The sequence below is a fragment of the Homalodisca vitripennis genome, chromosome 7 (genome assembly GCF_021130785.1).
Source record: "Homalodisca vitripennis isolate AUS2020 chromosome 7, UT_GWSS_2.1, whole genome shotgun sequence".
Classification (NCBI taxonomy): Eukaryota; Metazoa; Arthropoda; class Insecta; order Hemiptera; family Cicadellidae; genus Homalodisca; species Homalodisca vitripennis.
Window position 1 is genome coordinate 66,748,220 of NC_060213.1, and position 23,845 is coordinate 66,772,064.

The 23,845-nt window shown below is 30.9% G+C and overlaps 1 protein-coding gene across 3 annotated transcripts in view; it reads right to left on the minus strand.

The window, feature by feature from the left end:
• Positions 1-13,699: 13,699 nt before the first annotated feature.
• LOC124365955 (cytochrome P450 4c21-like) overlaps positions 13,700-23,845 on the minus strand; it is a 36,096-nt gene continuing 25,950 nt past the window's right edge. For 2 of the 3 annotated variants that reach the window (XM_046822104.1, XM_046822105.1), the window contains exons 8-13: positions 21,509-21,572; positions 19,628-19,728; positions 19,306-19,374; positions 17,362-17,530; positions 15,462-15,641; positions 13,700-14,359 (exon numbers count right to left, since the gene is read on the minus strand). In XM_046822104.1, the coding sequence (XP_046678060.1) occupies positions 14,202-14,359; positions 15,462-15,641; positions 17,362-17,530; positions 19,306-19,374; positions 19,628-19,728; positions 21,509-21,572 (741 nt within the window). In that variant the 3' untranslated portion in view covers positions 13,700-14,201. The remainder of the gene's footprint in view (positions 14,360-15,461; positions 15,642-17,361; positions 17,531-19,305; positions 19,375-19,627; positions 19,729-21,508; positions 21,573-23,845) is intronic. The other variant, XM_046822106.1, reaches the window with a different exon arrangement.

Consider the following 23,845-nt stretch of genomic DNA (forward strand, 5'->3'; position numbering starts at 1 on the left):
TATTTACTTTATCGAGATATAAAGAGTATCGATCATCTATTCTTTTAAGTAATTCATTATTATGTGTTACTTTCTCATTGAAACGTGTACCAAAATTTTCAAAAAAGTTTACTTTCTCATTGAAATGTGTATCAAAATCTTCCAGAATTTTGTTAATTACTTCACCAACTAATACATTAACATCATTTTTATATGTATTAAAGTTTTCTTCTAGTTTATTTACTTTATCAAGTAATTCACCAACATCGTCTACTGATCTTTTACTTCTTTCATCAAGTTTTTCATAGACTTCTGTTGTAAAATCTTTAACATGCTGTTTATGATTCTCATAATTTTGTTTTAGTTCATTAAACATTTTAATAGGATCTTCTAATTGAATCATTACAACAACATCAAATGGATTAATTCCTTTACTAACACCGCTAATTCTTTTTCCTTTAAAATCTAAGGCATTTTTAACATTCGGATCATGTAAATCAACAATATCGATGTTTTCTGATAATTTTAGAGGTTTTAAAATTTGTTCTTTAACAACAACATCATGTTTGTCAATACCAGGTCGAACACCGACAATTCTTTTTTTATTAGCCAAACTAACATAATTCTTTTCAACTTTGATCGCTTCAGTAATTTTATCAGCTTTTTCGATATGAGACTTTAAATTGGTAAATAATTTTTTTACACCATCATCAATTTCTTTTTCCTATGTTTTTATTTTATCAGCAACTTCATTTGAACTCATGAAATTTGCAAGTTTGTTATCATATTCTGCTTTAAAATCTTCAATCTCGACAGCAAACATATCTGAATCTGGAAGGTTTTGTAATAAATTTTCTAACTTGTTATCAAACTCATTTCTCAAACTATCAAAATTCAAACTATTATCTACATTTTGAATAATTTGTGTTCCAAATACGTCAAAAATATTTTGTGAATCCATATTTATTAAGTAATAATTTGTTAACAACTTCTTTAAAATCTTTACCAGTACTCAGTTCATTCAAAACAAAAACACATAAATGACCACAAATTGGGGGATCTTTATAGTCTTGAATCTGAGAATCATTGTAGTAGACGCTTGATTTTTTCAAATATTTAATCAATTCTATAGGTGGTTTGTCCTCAATTCTTCCATACGAATCAAAATAACATGCATTCTTATCATTTTTATAATAACAAATCCAATGCGTTCCACTTCCCATAATCGAGTCTAAATTCACAATTCCACATTCAAATTTCTTAACTTTTTCAGGTAATGTATCTCTCATGAAGATTCCTCTAAAATGTTTAATATTTTTGCAGATTTCTTCCAATTCCCCGAATGTTAAAGGTTTAAATTTTTTTTTTTTAATGTTTGATTTCACGTAATTCAAAGTTTTTTCATCTAATCCAGATCCTGTAACATCTTCCAACTCTTTATCTAACCAATTTAAAATGTTTCGAACAATAGGAATCACATCCTTTTTAACGATTGGAGCAGCTTTACGAACATAAGGAACAACATTTTTAACAACTGGAATATTTTCTCCAAAATCTAATAAATCTTTCAAAAGTCCACCATTTTTGAGTTCTTTCAACTGATTATAAGAAAATTCTATTCTGGTTCCTTTATTGTTTTTCTTATGTTTTTCGAGTTTATTGTATTGTCTATTTGTTAAAAATATCTTATCTTCGCCATTTTTTAGTTGATCTATTTTAAATTGAATACTAACGGGTATTTTCTTCTTAAAAGCGGATTTTATTTTTTCTTTCTGATTTTTGCTGAAGTTTACGTTCACCTCCATTTATATAGTTAAAATTTCAAGTTCTCTTCGATTCCCATTCCTAGTTTTCTCTTCAAAAACATTGCTCCAGCTGTTGGAAGCGCAACAAATCTTTCACCTAAAATAGCATCTTTTGATAAAAATCTATCCATTGCCTTATCTTGCAAAACTTTATCTGCGATATGTCTGGAATTTGTGTCTCTATGTTTTGCATAAAAAATATCGTGTTCCATAGCAGCTTGATCTAATTTATTTATACCACTATCTCCTCTTTTTAGTCTTTTTTCGAGTTTTGTGCCAGGCCCCAGATACTGATAAGTTGGTACGTGTAATTCAAAAGGTAAATTGTTGATAAAATCATTCAAAAGTCCACTACCCTCAATCATAGATGAACTTATTGCCGGCAAAACTCGTTTTAAATATTTAATTCCATCAGGTTTTTCAATCATTTCATCAAGTTTGTTCGAAATAAAATCTTTAATCGCTTTCTTTTCGTTCAAAAAATTGTTGTTTCCAGCCTTTTCTTGAGCATAAATATAATTAATAATTCCATCGAGTTTTGTCAAATCGTCGATATATCTGTATTCAATCTTGTTATCACTGTATTTTTCTCACACCTGATCCTTCGATTCTTTTTTCCCAAATTGGTTTAATCAAATTGAGATATTTTTTACCTTTACTTGACTTTGGTTTCTTAGTTGATGGATCATTATTTTTGTAAATTGAATCAGATTTCCATAAAATTTCAGTATACTTTTTCAAGTCTTCTTCAGAATATAAACCGTCTTTTGGAACATCAGTGCCTGTTAATAATCTCCATAAACCTTGAGTTCCTTCATATGTTTTTTCATTAATAATGATATCATTATGCTCAAAATTCACGGGCAAATTTCCAATCATAAAACTTTTCTTTTTTCTGTCCCAATACAAACCAAATTTATCATCCTTTGCTCTAGGAAGAAATTTTTTACCAATTTCACCAATTATTATATCCGTTGTTCCAGGACTTATTGGTTCAACTATGGTAGAGTCTTCAATGATTCGAGGTCTAAATGGTGTTGAAGATGGTAATTTTGGCAATTCAAACTCAGATTCTGGTATCGAAATATCAGCAAATTGTCGTACAACTGGAACCAAATTCATTAAATTTTGATTATCGCTTAAAACATTTTCAATTTTGCCCTCAACATTTTTTATTGCAGATGTTACAGGTTGATTAATTTTTTGAATAAATTCTTGTTCTTTTTCATCAATTCGAATCTGTTCTTTAAATTCTTTGATTAATTTCTTTTCTATTTGATCAAGTTTTTTTGCTTCTTCTGAAGTTACGTTCGCCATTTATTTAGGAAAATTTTGAAACGTAAACGTGGAACGTGGAAACGTGAACACGAAACGTGAAAACGAGAACACGAAACGTGAACACGGAACGTAAAACGTGAACGTGGAACGTGGAAACGTGAACACGAAACGAGAACACGAAACGTGGAACGTAAAACGTGAACGTGAAACGTAAAACGTGAACGTGGAACGTAAAAACGAGAACACGAAACGTAAACGTGAACGTAAAAACATGAAAACAACTAGATTATCACACGTTTATATTGGAAAATTTATTCAAATATTTACCATTTTTAGGCTTCAAAGTTAGATTAATTGTTAAAAATCCGTAGTCTTCCTTCCAAATTTTATCACATAACTCAATAAAGTGGTTAAAACTCATATCAGATCCCACATAATTGTTGTAAATCTTTCTCGAATAGTGATCGTCTTGCTTAAAAACACACAAAATATTCAGATTATTCCTTATAACTTGTTTATCAACCTTTGAAAAGCATTGAGAAAGATAGATACAAGAGATATTTTTGTGACGGGACATTACGAAATATTCCTTAATAACGTCTTGATTTTCTAAAATACAATCATCGAAAACGATTAAAGAATTTGGTTTACACTCGCTTAATGGAACTATGTCCTCAGAGGCATTATAAAAATATGATATTTTCTTACTTAAGTTCTTCTCAATGTTTTCAAATCTTTCTTGTAATTTTTTATAAGCGTCCTGTTCTAAAGATTTACTAAAAGCATACAAATTGGAATAAGGAATCAACCTATTGTAGATAAAATTCAATAATAAAGTTGTTTTTCCACATCCACTTGAACCAACAATTAACAATCTGATTGGTTGATCTTTCTTATTTTCTTCAAACGTTTGAAGTTTTATCTGATCTTTTTGCTTTAAAAATTTCTCCATTTTAATAGAAGATTTTCATCTTGAAGCAACGCTTGCGAAAATGAAGCTGTTCAAGTTGACTTCAGAAAGCTCTAAATTAGTTTTAAACTTGGAACATCCTATACACTTAGAGGAAGAATCAAATTATTTTATCGGTTTAAGCGGTTTTTATTCTGACAATTTTGTAATAAATATTAGTGAAAGTTCTCCTTATTGTATAGGATTTAGTGAGAAGAACATAACAAAATATTATGGTTTAAACAAAGGATATTATACTTTCGATCAAATTAAAAATTCCCTTAAAAATTATCTGAAAACATTCAAACAATCAGATAAATCTTTATACTTTGACGAAAACAAGTTTGAAATGCAAAAAAAATTATCTCTCTAATAAAATTCAAATAAAATCACCAGTAAGAATAATGTTTTCAGCAATTATTGTAGATTTGTTAGGGTTTGTTCAAGAAACTATTGAGCCAAATCAGGTATATTTAGGAAATAAAACGCCAAAATTTAGACCGTTCGATGTAATTGAAGTGCACTGCAATCTCGTTGAACCTAGTTTTGAAAATCATACCGAACATTTACACAAAGAATCTGAAATTTTGTACACTTTTTTCCCAAATGTTGCTTATGGATCAAAAATCAGTGAAAAACCGAATGAAATCGATTATATTCCAATTAGAAAAAATATTAAAAGAATTCAAAAAATCGTTCTAACTATACAAGACTCTGAAGGAAATCTATTAAATAATGAGAGTAAAACAACAATATATTTAAGATTGCAAGTAACTAGTTAAATTTCTTTCTATCTAAATGGAGTCAGTTGTAGACCTACTCATTAATCAACTTAGATTTAAAAGCAAACATATCTTTACAATTGTTGACGAAAATAATGAATTTTGGTTTAAAGCTAAAGATGTTGCAGAAATTCTAGAATATGAAAATACTAGACAAGCTATCATAAATAATATTGATAATGACGAGAAAATAGCCTTTAAATATATAAATTACAAGAGTCTATGCCATAGACCCTTTCAAAATCTTCATCCTGACACTATTTTCATTAATGAATCTGGATTTTATTCTTTAATACTAAGATCTAAAAAATTAGAAGCAAAAACCTTTCAAAAGTGGGTTACAAAAGAGGTTTTACCCTCCATTAGAAAATTTGGTGAGTACAAACTTGAAAACAAGATTAAATATTTAGAGGACGAAGTTAAACACTTGCAAATTAAAGATGAAATGAAATCATTGAAAATAGAGAATCAAGAATTGCGAATGGAATTAATGAAGAGAGATATGGTATGTAAAGATTTTGATAAGAAAAAACACCATGTTTTTGTGTTAATTAAGAAGAATCACATGTGGGAATGGCCTTATTACGTTATCAGAGCTCAGAAACGAGAAATACAAAACCGATTAAAACATCTAAAAATAAATTATCCTGAATTAGAGATTTTGTTCATTGATGACGAACCAAATTCTATCAATCTGTATAACCAAATGAAAGAATCTTTGAATATTTTATACAACGGAAATCATTTTACTACAAATATGGCAGAATCTCGACTGATTTATAGAATATCTAAATTACACGATGAAAATGTTTCTAAATTTTACTAAAAACTCTCGATTTATTATATTTTGTTTGTAAATGTTTAGCATAACTAGGTAACCATTGTAAAATCTTTTTTTCATATTCACAAGGCATTTCGTTTTTATAACTTTCGCTGAAAATTTTTTTAGCACAATCTTTGCAAAAAGCATCTTTTCTATCTTTACTATACTGCCAGTTATTAAATTCAGAAATATTTTTAATTTCTTTACAAAAGTAACAATTTTTTTCTTCTAAAGTTAATTTGTCCATTTTAACGTATAATTCCTTACAATAACAGTCTTTTCTATTCTCTTCTTGACACTTTGTACATTTCTTTTGAGACTCCATTTATATAGAAAAAATTATTACACGATGAAAATGTTAAACTCTTGAATTATGATATTTTGTTTGTAAATGTTTTTGATAATTATTTAACCATTTTATAGTTCTTCCACATTCACATTGAGTATCTTCATAATATAATCTATGAAGATTCTTCTTTACACAATCTTTACAATATGAGTCTTTCTTATCTCTACTATAGTGATCACTATTAAACTCTGAAATTTTTTTAGTTTCTTTACATTTAAGACATTCTTTATCTTCCAAAGTTAATTTTTCTATTTTATCATATAATTCTTTATGATATTCCCTTTCACAATCTTTGCAATTATAATGCATTCCATCTTTCCTATTTTTATCTTTATAAAATTCATTTAAATCTTTAAATTCTTTGCACTTTGTACATTTCTTTTGATGCGCCATTTATATATAGAAAATTTATATTACAGTTTTGACTTCTTCAATTCATATTCATAAAACTTTCCGGTTATTTCTTCATTATTTAAATCTTTTATACTATAAGTTACAGGATCTGTGTTATTAATTTGATAAATCACAAAGATTTCTCTTGACCAATTGTTCTTATATTTGTTCGAAAATGTTTGTTTTTTACTAACAATTCTTACATGATCATTGACTTTAAATTTAGTTTTCGTGTGAATTTCAGGTGGAACATACTTGAAAACGGTCTCTAATAACTCCTTTTCTGCATCCTTATCTACGTCTTTCGGTTTCATTTTGATTGTGCTGTGAACTGTATCGTTATAATTGTTTACGATTTTTTGAAGAATATCGATCCATTTAAAGTTTTTATTAATCTCAAAAATTACTTTCATTCTCTCATTTTGAGTTCTGTTATATCTCTCTACAATACTTGATTTCTCTTCGTTTTCAGTATGATAAATCTTAATGTTGTATTTCCTCAAAACATCGTTAAATTCTTTATTTTTAAACTCTAAACCCTTATCTGTATGAAGTAGGTTAGGAGGTTTGTGATTGATCCTTATGGCATCTTTTACTATATCTTCGAAAGCTTTTGAAATATCCTTGCCGTTTTTTCTTTTGATAGCTCTTGACCAAGCATATTTTGAGAAAGTATCAATAACATTTAACATATACTTAAATCCATCATTTTGATCTGAATAGTTAGACATTATAACTAAATCTGCTGCCCATAAATCGTCAATTCCTAATGTTATAATTTTTCTCTTTTTAAACTTTTTTCGTACTGGTGCATGAATTTCTCGAGCTTCAATCTCTATCTCATCTTTAGTCTTCAATTCTTGCTTAACAGGTTTTGGATTTGGATTCTTTATAAACTTACTCTTGTTTGTCTTACATTTTGAACATTTTGCAGCAATTCTATACAATCCATTTTGAGTTTGAACGATTTTTGAATCTATATTTTTCGTTTTCTTTTTACACTTGTGACAGTGAATTAAATCATCTTCCATTTACATATCAAAGTTTCCAAGTTTATTTAATTCGTCTAATATATCAGATTTTGCTTCATTTTTATAGCCATACGGTACTGTATCGATCTTATTTTCTAGGACAATTCTCTTATCATCTTTAGCGTTCAGTGCCAGCTTGTTTATGGTAACAGTGTACAACTCATGTTTATAACTTTTGATGACTGTCATCTCCCTAAATTCTTCTTTATCTTCGAACAAACATCTCTTCAAGTTTTCGATATTTATTGTTTTATTTACAACGCTTCTCTTAATTCCTTTACACCTAACTGGGTTTTTATCTAGATATTTGTACGAGTACATCTTAGACCTTAAACCACAAAATCCTTCTAAAACTTCGCTATTTAACTCATCTTTGAATTTCCCTATTACCTTCTTATTTTTAGTAGTGAAACATTCATGATCTTTTGGATAATCACTTGTATCAAAGTCATCTATATTTTCTTTAATAATTTTAAAAGGATCTCGTTTCAATTCTAGAAAATAACTGTCTGTATCCATGTAACACAGATTCAAATCTGGATCAAACTTCTTTAATTTGTTGTAATAAAACTCGTACATTAGCAATTTTGAGAGGTCGAGAACTGAAAATCCTATGTAAATCGGTTTGTTAAATTTAACCTTTTGTTTGTACATGTGACTCGCTATACAGTTGTCGTCAAAGATGTTAAAGCATTTGAAATTTGTTTTCTTAGCTTGTTTCATTGAAAATTCTTCATTTCCAAGCTTAATATCACATCTGTTTCTCACATTTTCCATAGATTTTCCAAAAACTGAGTTGTTCATCAGCTTATAAAAGTCCTTTTCAAAGTCGCTTGTAGCTTTGGTTCTCATGTTTGTGTTAAAATCAATGTATTCTTTCATAAAAGGCTTCTGATCGAATGCAATAACTCTATTCACATGTTTCAAAATCATACCTTGTTCCAAATAGAACTTCAAATTTCTCGAATGAACAACGTATTCAGTTTTATCCAGTAGAGTTGTGCAAAGTTTGTTTTTAAAATGTTCTGGAGCAAGAGGTAAATCCTTGTGATGTTCGTGTAAATTTGTTGGATATCCAAGATCGACTTCGAGAATATAGCCATAATCTTCGTCGCCAGTGAGTTCTAAAATTGTTTCTTGCCACTCTTCTTTTGTATATGTTTTAGGATCCATCCACTTGATATCGCCGTATGGTAAACTTTGCATGAGGCCATACCCATAAAGGTTATTAGCATCGAGATAGAGTAAATAGTTTTCGGGCTTTGTCTTATCAAAATCTTTTAAATATTTGTTATTTGCTTTCACATATCGTTTAATACATTGAGAAATGCCTCCGCGAATACCTTTTTCGATCATTAAATATATATCGTAATCGTGTATCAGTTGAAGCTCGATTTTAGTTAATTTTAACATAGCATCCCATGCAAGACTGGGAGCTGTTAGATAGTGTGCTGGATCAAGCTTATAGCAATTCAAACAAATATTCCTAAAATTTTCAAAGATATCAGCGAGCAATAGAACATCTTGAATGTTATAGAGATCAGAGTAATTTCCTAGATTTTTCTCTTTTAATTTGTTCCAAACATTTAAGTAGTGTTGAAAATCTTTCTCAGATATGCTCTCGTCTGTCAAAAGTGAATAGAAATCTTGAATTTTCAGCTGTTCTGTGTAATCAAGTTTTTCAATACTATCGATAAATTCGTAAGGAAATATGCCTTTTCCAGATAGAATTTTAAAGATTTCTTCTTCGTCATTTGGCTGTCTTTCTATTATCTCATTCAGTCCATCTTGTATAAAATGATGTGTATGTTTGAAGTCTTCTCTCTTTAGATTTTTAGCTAACTTTTCTATAGACGAGGCCATGAATCTGAACGTGTCTACAAACGAAAACTTGATGAATTTTCTTGGCTTATCACCTTCGAATTCATAGCCATATCCAGAATTTACAGAATAATTTATATATTTTTCATCGGTGTTTGCAATCAAATCAACATTTCCATATTGTTTAGCCAATTCTTTTATGTACAAATGAGTATCGTAATTTGACATATTGTGGCAGAAAACGGGAATATTCTGAGGAAATTTCAAATTTAGATTGCAACATGCATGAGCTGCGCCTCGAAACTTGCCGGTTAAATGACAATGATCTCTCACTTTATTATAACTCTTATCTTTCCAATTATCAGGAGTAAAACCATACTGAATTGACCCAACATCATAAGCAGACCATTCACAGATATGACAAACGTTTGAATTTTGATATGAAATTTCTTCTTCTTCAGTTAATTTCATAGGTTTTTTGTTCTTAGAATTATATTTTGTAGCTATGTATTTCGATAATTTATTGAGTTCTTCAAACAATTTTGCAGGAACATTTGGCAAATCTTCTTCATTTTTTGCTCGATAACATATCGGCTTGTACATACGATTGGTCACATTTGACACTAAATATAGAGCAAAACCATAAGGAATGTGCCTCTGAATCTTGGTTGTAGTCGATCTTTGTGGATTGTTCTTGCATGTCGGAATTTTTTCTAATATGCTCTCAAAGTCCATATAAATTACGTACGGATGGTTAAATTTCTTTTGATAATTAGTAAATTTAGTTGTTTGACCTGGAAATGGCATAATTGGCTTACAAACTTCATGATTTTTACAAATTTCTAAGTGATCTGTTAAATCTCCAGATTTGTAAAAATGGCTTAAACATCTTCTACACAAAAATTTTCTTTCTTTATGTTTAGACAACTGCGAAGAAACAAGCTTATTTAAATCGGTTATCAAAACATAATGAGATTTATCATCTTGTTTAACATACAATAAATCAATGTTTGTTTCAGCGTCATATTTTTCAGAAATTTGTAACGGAACAATGTTAATATTTTCATCAAAACTGTAGACATTGATAGACATTGTTGGATACTTATACTTGGAATTGTAGCTTCGTTTTTCAAATATTTGTATATCTTTCAGAGACATTGGATACTCAAAACCTGAAAATATTTCGTCATTCACAAATTTTTCGTATTGCTTTACACGTTCACAGTCTCTTTCTGGTTTTTCAATAGCACATCTTATTGAGTAAATAAAGCAAAAATCATCTCTATTTTTTATATTTATACAAGCTTTTTTATCTTTGATATTCTTTGGTAAATCGATGTATGATCCTGCATTCATCATTTCGTGTTTGTTAAGGCTCAAAACTAGTTGTTTACAACTTTTAAATGTCCATCCGGAACCTTTATTTGGATTATTCGTTTGTTCTCGATGTGTTAATTTATTAAATTGCTTAGTAATAAAGTCGTTTACGTCAAAGATTTCGTCTGCTTTGATAGTAAAATACATTAGACATGTTTGCGGTTCACCATTCACTAAAGTTCGTTCGTATTCACATTCCAAAGAGAGATAGCCCTTCATATTTTTAACATTTTCTTGAAATTTCTCGATTAAACTTTTAATTTCTGACCGCATAATTGAAAGATATTTGTAAATTGACATGGAATTGTCGTTCAAGTTTGTTAAAATGTATTGCTTGAAAAGACCGTGTATTGAGGATAAAACTTCTACATCAATGATATTTTCGGATTTTACTTTAAGAGTTTTATCAATTTCTTCGATCATTTCAGACTTGGTTTTATCGTTAGTACCGATAGCCAACTTTTCAGCTATTGAATGAAGTTTTTCATCATTAAATAGGTCGAGATTTTTCTTTTCAACTTTGAAATTTCTCTTTAATTCACGTAATTTCTCAATATTAAACATGTTTTCGTGATCGGCAATTTTATTTTCTCTAGCCCATTGTCTTAAATAATTTAGTTCATTATCGTAAATTTGCTTGTTTTTTTCGTGACTTTTAGAATTATAATGGCGATCATAGTTTTTTCTTAAAATTTCTTTTTTGCAGAACGGACATGATATTTTTTCGCGCTCCATTTAGATAGAAAAATTTATTTAACTAAATGGTGCTTGTAAACCAACGATTGCGCCTCTCACGGCGTCACGCAGGCGAAGCGATTATCGTGATGGTCGGTCTGTAGTAGCACACCTCGACTGTCATTGAAGATTTTTCCTTTATTCGTAGCAGATTTGACAACATTTTACAAAGCACAGCTTAAGAAAGTAGAAGCAAACAGCTGTAGATTTGGTTAATTTTTCATTCCACAGAGTAGATAGTAATGTACCGATCGCTTTTGGAGACGAACGACTGTAGATTCGGTTAATTTTTCATTGAGATTTGCTGTGTTATTTCTCAGCTTCCTTTATGGTACATTGAACAGTATTTTACATTGCTTTTCGGTCGGCTCCGAAAGTGCGCCAGGAACCCCATATTATTATCTACTTATATATATATATATATATATATATATATATATATATATATATATATATACACACACACTAAAACTGGAGTAAATAATACAAATATAGATGTACATTCAGTAAGAAAAAAAGAGTAACCGATTTTGTCTATTCTTCGTACGTTATTTATTTAATTAAAAATTGATTTTCTTAAAGTTTACGTATAATTTTTATTGGCTTATTTTACATAATTATCTTAAGAAATTAATTCTTTACAAGTTTTGTTACAGAATTTTACGTGTTTGTTACACATTTTACAAAGTTAATCTACTTGAAACCTAAATGAAACTTGTTTTTGGACACCGAATTTTGCGTATTTCTTCAGATATCTGAAACATTACTGCAGCTAGAGGTCTGGAACCAATTTTATTCAATTTTTCAGTTTAATTTGCATAATATACATTAAATTTTACGTCCTGGGTAATGCCCAAAATAATTTAATAGGGCTACCTTTTAACGGTGGCACTGAAATCTGGGCGAAATCTTTCACCCTGTATAGCTCACTAACTAAGCGTTTCTAGACCTATGTGTATATGAACTTTTTTCATTATTTTCACCGTAAGAACAAGTCCTGACAGTTTCTCCGATTCTTCATGGGACACCCTGTATAATAAGGGAAGCATAATTCTGTCAAAAGTGAACGAAGTTGGATTGAATTTCAGTCTTAAATTTTATAGTAAATACTAGATAATATCGTTGTATTATATATCTAACTCTTCATATTCTATAAAAAAAGTCCGCCAACAACGACACTAGCTTTTGTTTCGTTTTAAACTGAAAAGTATTTTTCATATTTTAGAGTATTTAAAGCTGGAATTGTTACATTGGTTTAAAACCACGGTCCAGCAAAATTTCATCTAACATAGTTTTTGCCGATTGATACAAATGGAGTCTTCGGAGTAAAATTCTGAACATCTTATGTTCTAGGACAATGTTTAAGGTACATGAGTACTTACGTAATCGTTGAAAAGTCGTCAAAAGAATGGTTATTCCTTACACATTCTCACTCACTATAAATTTAAATAAGTTGAAAATAATAAACAATGCTTAAACACAACAGTTGGTTACATTTTACAGGATCATTTATTTAATATTATACAATTTTAGAGGAAAATATGGGATTTTTCGCTAACTTAAAGACCGGTAGGGTGCATCCTGGAGGAATTTTCGAAATAAAATCCGGCCTATACTCATTACAGGAGCTATAAAAATGTCCATGTAATATTTCAGAACAATCGGTTAAGTAGTTCAGTGAAAACAAAACAAAAAAACCAGGTGCTTTCACATTTATAATATTATTAGTTTTATACAGTACTTGATCAGTTTTGTTATGCAGATTGCAAAGACAAAGTAACTATCTAATTTTAATTTTAAATTCACTTGTGAGAATAAACCAGGGGGTAATGCATTGAAAATAATATTTAAACGGTGTCCTGAAACCCACCTTGATAAAAATTTATGAATGATTTTGCACATTAGGTTATGGAAATTGGTTTTCTTCCTTAACAGTTTTACTGAAGTTAAAGGAAAAGTAAAGGGATGGCACTCTCTTCCTTTCATATCAGAATCAGAATACAAGCGACGGAAGTAGATGAATTTGGACTAAAGTAGTCTTTTTACGCTTACGTATGCACATATTTTCCTGATCGGGGTAAAAACTAATATTGAATATAGAGCACCAGACCGCAAATGAACGACTTTAAATCTAAGTTTGATTCTAAAACCCACACACGTGTTTATTTTCTTGGACAGTTCAATAACAGACACTCAACTGTGGTGCCATAAATACATTAGAGTGGAGTGAATTTAATCGGTCGTATCTGAATCTTTTCAGTCGCACGTGAGTTATATATTTCATTTATAGCAGAAAAATTTGATCTATCTCTATAGCACTCGACAAATCCTCGACAGAAAGTAAGTTACAAGATTCGAAAGTAGACGCTTGTATATATTTTCTTGGAGGTATATATATTCTTCTTGGGTACAAATAAAACTCAACAATGACACTTGAAATATCTTACATAGAAATATAATCTAAACAGGCAAAAGTTCACACTTCTTGACCAAATTAGGTTTTTGAAACTTGTAAGTAGAATTATTCATACAGCAAAACCTAAAATAAAACCAGTCAAAATCGTATTAACGTTTTGAATCTCTCAGACATTAATTCTGAAATATGTACCTGATATGTCTACTTATTTTTAATACACTTAAGGGCTTCATCATATTACATCATAAATGTTTTAACTAATTAAAGTATGGCCTTCGAGTTAGAAAATTACGTTTTGCAGTAAAAATATTAAAGAAATACATAACAGCGAACACTAACCACTACATTTAATAGTTGGTTTTTACGCACACAAAAAAACATTCATGACGGTTCATGCTATGGTTACTAATAATTAAAGTTATTCAACTCGTATACTCTTTAGCAGATTAAAATGAAACCGTTGCTATCGCGGTTGGAAGGTGACCAGAAGCGGAGTCTTGCTGTACATTATCGTCCTCAGCTCGTACTCTATGTCTGACAATTTTGTGTGTGATTTAACTCGCAGGCGTCTCAAGATATGGACCAGGGCTGTCTTCAGGATCACCATGGCGTATGCCTTCCCTTAGAACACATTCAGGACATTAACATTAACGTACATGTAACACACTCCAAAGATAGTCATTAAAGTGGATCAATGGTGGGAAATGGTCGGTATTTTCATGGATTTCCGTGTATTCAGGATGTGACAAGATAAGATTATAGATTAGTTCAAAAAGGTATAAAAGATTTTAAGTTCCCAACGGACGTGCGTATATGGCACACTACAAGTTCCACTAGAATCCCTGCCTACCCCTGTACATTCAAGGAGGTCCATGGCATTATGCCCAATGCTGACGTGGGATCTATCAAACATATCTGTGGGTTATACTCAAAATAGGTTTTCCTAACGAAAACCCTCTCATGTACAAAATAGCGGCATTTTTCAGGTGCTACCTCCAGTTGATTTTATAGTCTAAAGCTAGAATCTTAAGTAGTGTGCAATTCTAAGTTGTGAAAGTGTTTCCTGGAATGATTGTCTAATAACAGCAGAAATTACAAGTGGAAAGGGCCTTTGTTTAACTTCACAAGGCATTATAGGAATGTTATTTTACTGCCTATAATGAGTTTCTTACCAAATGATAGCCACCAGGAACTCTGCACCGATGACAGTGCTTATCGTTGAACTATTTTCAAATGGTTTGGTAAGCAGATGACTTGCTCATACTACAAGCCAGTTAAGGTTCAATAAAATGATTTTTGAGTCGTTTCTCACCAACTTGTCAGCGAGTACGTTGCCCCTAAATTCGGCACATCTAGGAACCAACTGAAATGTACTGAATTACATCTAGCTAGAACGGATAAAGGCCGGAAATCTATGTCTCCCTTCAAGTAAATTCTGTTCAAGTTAAGAGGGTATAGAACCATCAAATAGTAACACTATCCATTGTTCAATGTTATTCCTAGTCAACCCTAAATTAGCAAATGTTAAAATAGCATACGTAGATTTCAAATTTTAATCTGAAAGTATGTAATATCAACCAAGTTGTTATTTGCAATTGTTCATTTTTTAAATTTAGAAATTACACGTAACTATTACCAGAATTAGGAGTGCTAGTATATTCCACACAAGAATGTCTGTAATGTGTATTAAAAGTTTTTCATGTTGTTATACGATGCTGCTCACCTATACAGTTGCGGGGACCAGCGCTGAATGGAATAAAAGAGTAGTTATGTCGCAGTTTTTTCTGTTCTGGAGAGAACCGTTCAGGCAGGAACTGCTCGGGATTTGGGAACCGTTCTTTGTTCCAACCCAAAGCGTGGAGCATGATCAACACACGACTACCAGCTGGCAGTGTACAGCTGTCTACAATAAAACGGTGTTTACATAGTAACAGTTGTGCTTATACAGGGTTATTGCATAGATAAGGAAGTCAAGGATTATATTATATACAGTATGTTAGTTTTATGAGCACGTGTTACCTATTCATTTATTGGTGGCCTGAGGTGGTATGAGAGTACTTCGTAAAGCTCATTTCTTTTACATATATTAGTAAATCTAAGTTCATAAAACATTTTCTATTGATAATAAATAAAAATCACTCAAAGTTAATTGTTAAACCAAACAATCGATTATAAATTTGTAACATAGTGTTCATAGATTAATCTTTACATCAAAATAAATCAATGATTTGCACAATTATAACAATTCAGTTTTGTGTAAACATCACAACGTAATCATCTCACTAAAAGTAACCGTTACAAATTTCTATCCTAACCTAAACGACTCATCGTAGATATTTAGTATGAAGAGGTCTTTTAGTAGAGGATATTGAACTCACTCAACCAAAAAAATTAAAACCTGTTGGATAAAGTTTGCTTAAGAAAATTTGATGGTCCACAACATCGAATGCTCAACTAAGATCACAAAATAACCCTGCCTGAAACATACTGCCTTGACTCAAACGAATATATGTTTTGGTAACCGAAGCTGTTGTGGCATTGTTACTTCGGCCTTGCCTGAAGCCAAAGTTATTACTGTGAATAAAAAACATAAAAGAACCATCCGTGGACCTGTAAAGTACAAAACAGTTCAATAATTTGTTTATTTTAATCTAGTTTGTAATTATGTATCAGGTTAGCTAAATACGTGAAGAAGAGATCAGATTGGAGATCCCGAAACGTAGTGTCACTGATTGTTTTGTATCACTGAACAATGGGAAATATATACTGAAAATCCTGTTTTCTTCACTAAACAGTAAGCCTCATCTCATTTATCAAAACTACCGCAATTTGAAATATCCAAATTCCTACGCTGAATAATGTAAAACCGGCATAAGAAGTTACATTTCAAGGTGGTCTTCATTAAGATAGGTGACCCACAGCGCTTTTTAAAAATCTTACAATAGCAACTTCCTAAACTACAGTATAACAAGTTACAACAAAACATTCAGTTTTCATTTATTTAAAAATGCTCCGATAAACAATCAATTTCGGGTTTTACACCATCCTTCAATAGCTGTGGAGGAACCAATCGACTAGAAAGACTAAAGGCGTCAATAAGCATTAGACAAGGGAGTATTTATATTGCGGTGCAGTTAATGAAAGCACTACTAGATTATTTTAATCTGTTATTGCAGTAACCCTATCAGTTCACCGCTGCCGGCACAGTTGGTGAGGAACTTCACTGAAGATCGACTCGGCTGACCCCCTAGATGCAGCCGTAGTTCCAAGTCGCTGGTACAACTGACTACGCATATTAGATGCGAGGTGAAGTATGCAGTTAATATATCAAGAGAAACAGAACTTCATACTCCACGTTGTTTGTCTAACCTCTAAAGAACCACAGAACTGGAATAACACGTCAAAATACTAAAATTCAATTTTTAGAAAATCAAATTGATAATTGTTGAGCCTTTTCCAATAAATGAGATAAACATACTCTTAAATAGTTATGGATTTATAATAATAAAACACTTAATGATTTAATGAGACAAAATTATAACCACAGGCCTTTACTCGGTTTCCCAGGCCACCAACAAATAAGAAAGTACTTACTTATTTTGACGAACAGATTATCGACTTACGTATCTTAGTATCATTTGTGGCTCTTCTCAAGATTAAAACAACGTTGCCATGTAGCCTAATGCTTTCTAGAATGACCTGGTCCAGGTACTTCATGGCGTTAACGTCGGCAGCGGTAACGTCACGGTCCAGGTCTCCCATTACTTCCTCGATCTCCATGAACATCCTTTCCTAAACATGAAAGCTAGAATGTAATTTGATGTACTGTATTTAGGCTGCTTTATCATAGTGAAGTTCCCTAATTACTTCTCGGATCTTCATTAATACTTCGTTCTAAACATGAGGACTACAGTGTAATCTAATATAGTAATCTCGTGGTTAATTCATTTTATATATACAGGGTGGCGCATATAACAGTTTCGCTATAAATTGAGATATTTTGTTTCGATAGGTTGGTTACAATGTTAATGTGGCAGAAACACAGAGTAGTTCATTGTTACCTGCTCCAATAAGTAGTGTAAAATGACGCTCTTTGCATTTGTTATTTGTTTTTTGTGTGTTTTAAAAATGTTTAAAACCCAACAACGAGTTCACATCCTTCAGTTGTAGTGGAAGCCTAATAAAAATACTGCTATAATTATGAAGAATTTAGTGGTAAATATCCAGGTGTCGCGATACCCACTCGGCAGTATATGCGGAGGTAAATTATGAAATTTGAAAACACCGGAAGCGTTTTTAATGGCCCGAAGTGTGGTCGTCAACGATAAATTCGCAACGAAGAAAACAGCAGACAGTTGCTCAAGCTTTTATAGCCAGTCTCGGGATATATACTCGTAAGGCATCTGCTAAACTAGAAATACACTACAACACGATCAGACTTACTAAATCAAGGAAAACAATACTTCAGTAAAGTATCATCCTCTAAGAGAAATAAAATAAAATAACAGTACAATAAGTATTTAATTTAGGTAAAATAAATATTCTATTACTATGTAAAATGAATGGAATAATAATAGGTACAATAACTTCTAATTTAAAACAATTCTTGTAGCTTCAAAATGTCGTGCTTCTCTAAAACTTTCTTCAGTTAGCTATGCTAAATAAAGTTTTTTTTGTAATTTGAGAAATTGGAAAGGATAAATTTTTATTGGATACATGTTGAAGTTTAATTTAATTATAATAAAATGGGCTTCTGAATAACTAAGAGGCGAATTCTAGTATCTTCGTCAACACGGTAATCACCGTCTGTGATCACAACTACTACTCTGATATATGTATATGTATATATGGAGATGTCTGTGTGTGCGTGGTCATGCGCCTTTGTGTGTACAGAACCTTCCCCAGGGATACTAAAGTTGCACTACAGGTTAATTTTTCTTCTTTTTGCATGTGACAATCTGTCCCGTTTCTTATAGAGAAATTGGGTTTTGAAATGTACAGATGTATCTAATTTATAAAAAACCGCACACATAATGGGGTTGCATACAGATGAGTAAAATATATTATAAATAAATCTGTGATATATATATATATATATATACACATTAAATTGTATAAATGGCAATAGCCTAATTTAATTTCAATAAACATTGAATCACAAAAAGTACTTGCTCCGCCGGGAGTCGAACCCGCATCTCTCACTTGCCGGGTGAATGTGCTACCATTACACCACAGAGCGCTTACTTTTTCCGATTCATTTATTTTGTATTTGGCCGTATCTGTCACATATGCGTTTAAATAAACAAACTAACATATGATCGGAAGACCAAATACCTGTCAAATGACTTTTTGTTTACGTTAAATTGTATAAATGGCAATAGCTTTATTTAATTTCAAATGGGGTTTAATGGGGTTGCATACCGATGAGTAAAATATATTCAAAATAAATCTGTAATATATACTATATATATATATATATATATATATATATATATATATATATATATATATATATAAATGCAGATGTGTGAAGCTGATAATAATGTAAGATAAATAGCTTGCATTACCTGTACTTCCGGATGGTGTCCTATTGTGAGAAGCAGAAAAGACAAAGCAGAAACAACTGTGTCAGATGCCTAAAACAGAAGATATATTTCCTGATGATTAAAAAAATGACTAATGTATTCTATGTACTCGTACTTAGTCAAGAAGTGTTTTCTAGAATCCAGAATATAATAATTTCACAAGACTAATTTGCATAGTAATATCATAGCTAGTTATATCATTAAATAAAGCTTGTAATTCTCAAAAAAATGTACGCATTTATCAGTAAGTTACAAATAAGTAACAATACTTTACTGGACTAGAAATTCTAATGTTTATACTTACAGCTACTATCATACTTATAAATTCATCCATCCAATCATGGTCGTCTGATATTATTGGCAGATTTTCAAACATTACATCCACCAAGTTTACACCTGATAAGCCTAAAAAACAAACATCAAATATGATTAAATGTACATATTTAAATCTAAATGTTAGTAAAATAATGACTTTGTTCTAAAATTGAATTATTTGTTTTTATTATTAAAAAATATAACAAATTTGATTACAAAACTTTCTTAGAACAAATAGGTAGATCATGATTCCATTAAACAACAATGTTAATTTGCTTTGTAAGTTATATAGCCAATTTAAATAAGCATTCATGGCAGGATTAAAAAACTACATTATATAAGTAAATTATTCATACAAGTTCCCTCCTTCCACCTAACTGAGATTATATTATATCAAAGAAAAGCTCCTACGTAAACTCTACCAAAATACCTAGTCTTGACAAATAAATTTGTATCATTTGGTTAATTGACGTTAAAAAACGAAGTATGTTATTACAATATCTACATATAAGCTAGTACGTATATTTATATTGTGATTGTATGACCAAGTCTTTATAATTAAACGTATTAACATATCAGGCGTACATTATTTTTATTGAACGCTTAATTTAGTAAAAAATATCTTATTTCTTGTTAATTAATGTGAATAGTTGTTTGTATATGTGTTCTTTTTTAGGAAATAAGAGATAACTTTTTTAGAGCAAATAATCATATTACATGAACATACTCTTAATGTGGAAACGGACTCTAATACTAATTTACCCACCTAATCTTGCCATTCGCCATTTAGAAGCCTTTTACTACGATGTGTACTATATCGAAGCATTAAATAATTTTGAATTAGATTTTTTAATGCTTTCACTATACAAGATTTTGCAGTGGGTGGTTGCGTCTAGAATCTGGGAAGTTCCAGTTTCTAAGATTTCTTCATTTTTAATCATCCAGCTTCGAGACTCTTGCAGCATATGGCTAATTCTAGCCTCTGGGAGCTCCAATCCATTGTTAATCCATTAATTTATAAAACATCTATACCCATTATGATAAAAGTATTATTAATAAAGGTACTTTAATTTTATGTACTAATTATCTTAGTGAAACCTTATGTACCTTTAATATGTTAAGACACTATTTTGAAATATATTTTGTAATAATCAATTTTTATCTAACAAAATAAATTTTGTATACAAGGCGTCTGTATATGGAAATAAAGCGTGAACCATTCATTCACAATGCAGACAAAAAGGTCTTTAAAAAGGCGTGTTAAAAAGGAAAGTTGTGTCCACGCATACCGCACCCATTTTTCGTGCTGAAATAACTTGATCACTTCATTTACGTTATCATAAACGAAGAGGGTTAAAAATATATCTCTTTGGGACAATACATTTCGATGTTATGTTTAATGATAAGTAATTGATGATTTTTACTGCCTGAGTTCTGCTGTGCAATTTTGATCCTGAATGTCTCCTTTGTTTTGAAAGTGCTCAAAGAAATCTCTTAATTAACATTTTATCCATGGAAAATTTAGTCATTATTGACTAAACCCAACACATATTAATGCTTACTGTGAAAATAAGTACGTACAAAATCTTTTTTGGGCCATGCTGTTCTGTCATTTTAAGCACCAACTACGGTTTGGATACATTCACTGTTTTTTTGAACGATCGTGTTATTAGCTAAGAGTTCGTGAAACCACTTGTGCTAACTAAGTCCAAAGTTGGGCGACGGTATGTCTCTCCTTACATGCAATAAGCACAAACTGGAACGGTGTCATAAACAATAGGAACAATTGTTTCTTCCAAAGGAACAAAATAGTAATACATCTTTTAGATCGTTAGTAAAAATGTATAATAACAGGAAAATATGTACTTACGTTCGATGTTCTGATTTGCGCCTGGAATCACTTCCTTTTTATTAGTGGCTCCTTCTTTCCATTCCTTTAAGAATAATTATTGTTTTATAATGCTAAAAACACAAATCACACACAAAACACACACACCCTCCCCCACCCCCCCCCCACACACACACACAGAAATTGGCTGAAATTATTGGGGTAGATATTGATTTCAAAAGTGACAATCAGGCTATGCACAAAATACCATCCAGGCGAGATGATAGGCCCAAACCAATAGTTGTGCAGTTTACTAATAGTCAATTAAAAGATTCTTTCTTAAAAAAGAGTAAAAATGCATCTAAATTAAAAGAAATCAAGTCTACTGATTTTGTGCCAAACGTTCCAAGAACTAATGTGTATTTCAATGAACACTTGAAACCTTACTTCAAAGACATACTGTTCCATTCTAAAAAGCTGAAAGAACCGGGATATAAATTTGTTTGGGTCTCTGAGGGTAAAAGTTTTGTGAAAAAATCGAAAAACGACAGAAAAATAAGGGTAACTACTATTGGTGATTTGAAGAAATTGGGTCTGGACATTAGGGAGTGAAACTGAGATGCATTCAGGTGTTAATTATATGTACTTTTGTTAGCTCTTTGATGGTTAATCAAAATTTAAAATCATATAATTTCAATATATTTTGTATGAACATTAGGAGTGTGAGAAAACATTATAATGAACTTATTGCTTATTTAAATTGCCAAACTAAACAATACAGAATTATAGTATTGACCGGTGTTGTAAGTTATCTGAAAGATGATGTTGACAAGCTCCGCAGTCGGCAGCAAGATAAGTCTGTGGGTACATTGAATATCAGAGTCCACGTAGATAAGAACTCCACCTGCTTGATTATCTGGCCTCGGCTGGAACAACATGTTGTAACCTGGTATGGAATACCTGTCCTCTTCTCCAATCTTAATCCACACTTCGGTCAACCGGATAGCGGTTACATACCAGGTTACAACATGCTTGTTCTCCAGCCCGAGGCCAGACTAATCAAGCAGGTGGAGTTCTTTATCTACGTGGACTTTGATATTCAATGTACCACAGACTTATCTTGCTGCCGACTGCGGAGCTTGTCAACATCATCTTTCAGATAACTTACAAACAATCTTACTTTTAATCTGTCATTGTTTGGAATATATAGGTAATGTAAATGTACTTATAGACAATTTAATTAAGATTTACGAAAATATTTTAGCTTTAAAAAATGACCCCCCCCACGATTATTGTAGGAGACATGAATATTTGTACTATAAAAAAAAAACATGGTTCTGATGTGAGGAAATATTTAAACAAAAGTATTTTTCTTATGGTTTTGAAAATTGTATCAATATTCCTACTAGAGTTGTGTATAATTTCCTCTTAATGTCTGGGACCATGTACTGGGGGGGAATTCGCAACTCCGGGGTTTTAAATGAAAAATGTACTGTTTTAAGAATTAGATATAACTGATCATTTAATGGTATAGACATTGAGTTATCTGGAGTGTTAAGTAATAATAACCGTCCATTATTTTGCAAAATATTAAATAAAATATTGTTTACTAGGCAACTGAAGGTTAGCAGATTGGGTGGTTTATTTTGAATGATGATAAACATTGATACTGATCAGGCTGTTTCACAAATTTTATTAAATTTACAACACCAGATGTTGTATTGCTTCTTGTACATTGAAAAAAACTAAATAGGTAAGAATAGAAAGCGAAATGAATGGGTTAAGCAACTATTTAATACTAATAATTAATCGTAAAGCTGAAGCTTTTAAAAATTATTTGAGAAATAAGGATGAGACTATTTTAAAAAACTATTACCACAGTTAGCAAAACAAGTAAAGAGACAAATTAAAACATGGAAAAAGGTGAATTATTATTCTAATTTGATTGATCAATGTGAAGACGGCAGACTCTAATAACAGTACTGGACAGTGTTGGTAAGAAAGATGGTAAGGGAAAAAAACGAAAGTGCTTAGAAAAGATTGAAGCTTGAGGGTAGAGAAAATGCATGTAAAAGGTAATGAACATGTATAATTGTAAATTATGTATTTTAATAAGATCTACTACAGTAATGTTATATCTGAGTTAAGATTTAATGAATTTGGTGAGGATTTGTTTTTTGAAGAGCAATATCAATGTGAATTTATTTTTTGAGCGATTTTGAATTGGAGTTTGCTGATGTAATAAACACAATTAATAAAATGAAAAAACAAACGTAGTTGTGGGTATTGACGGAATTAGTATTATAACGGTTAAGGATGAACTTAGATGTGCTTGCACCACAATATTTTATAGTATTTATTAAAAGGTCATTAAGTCAG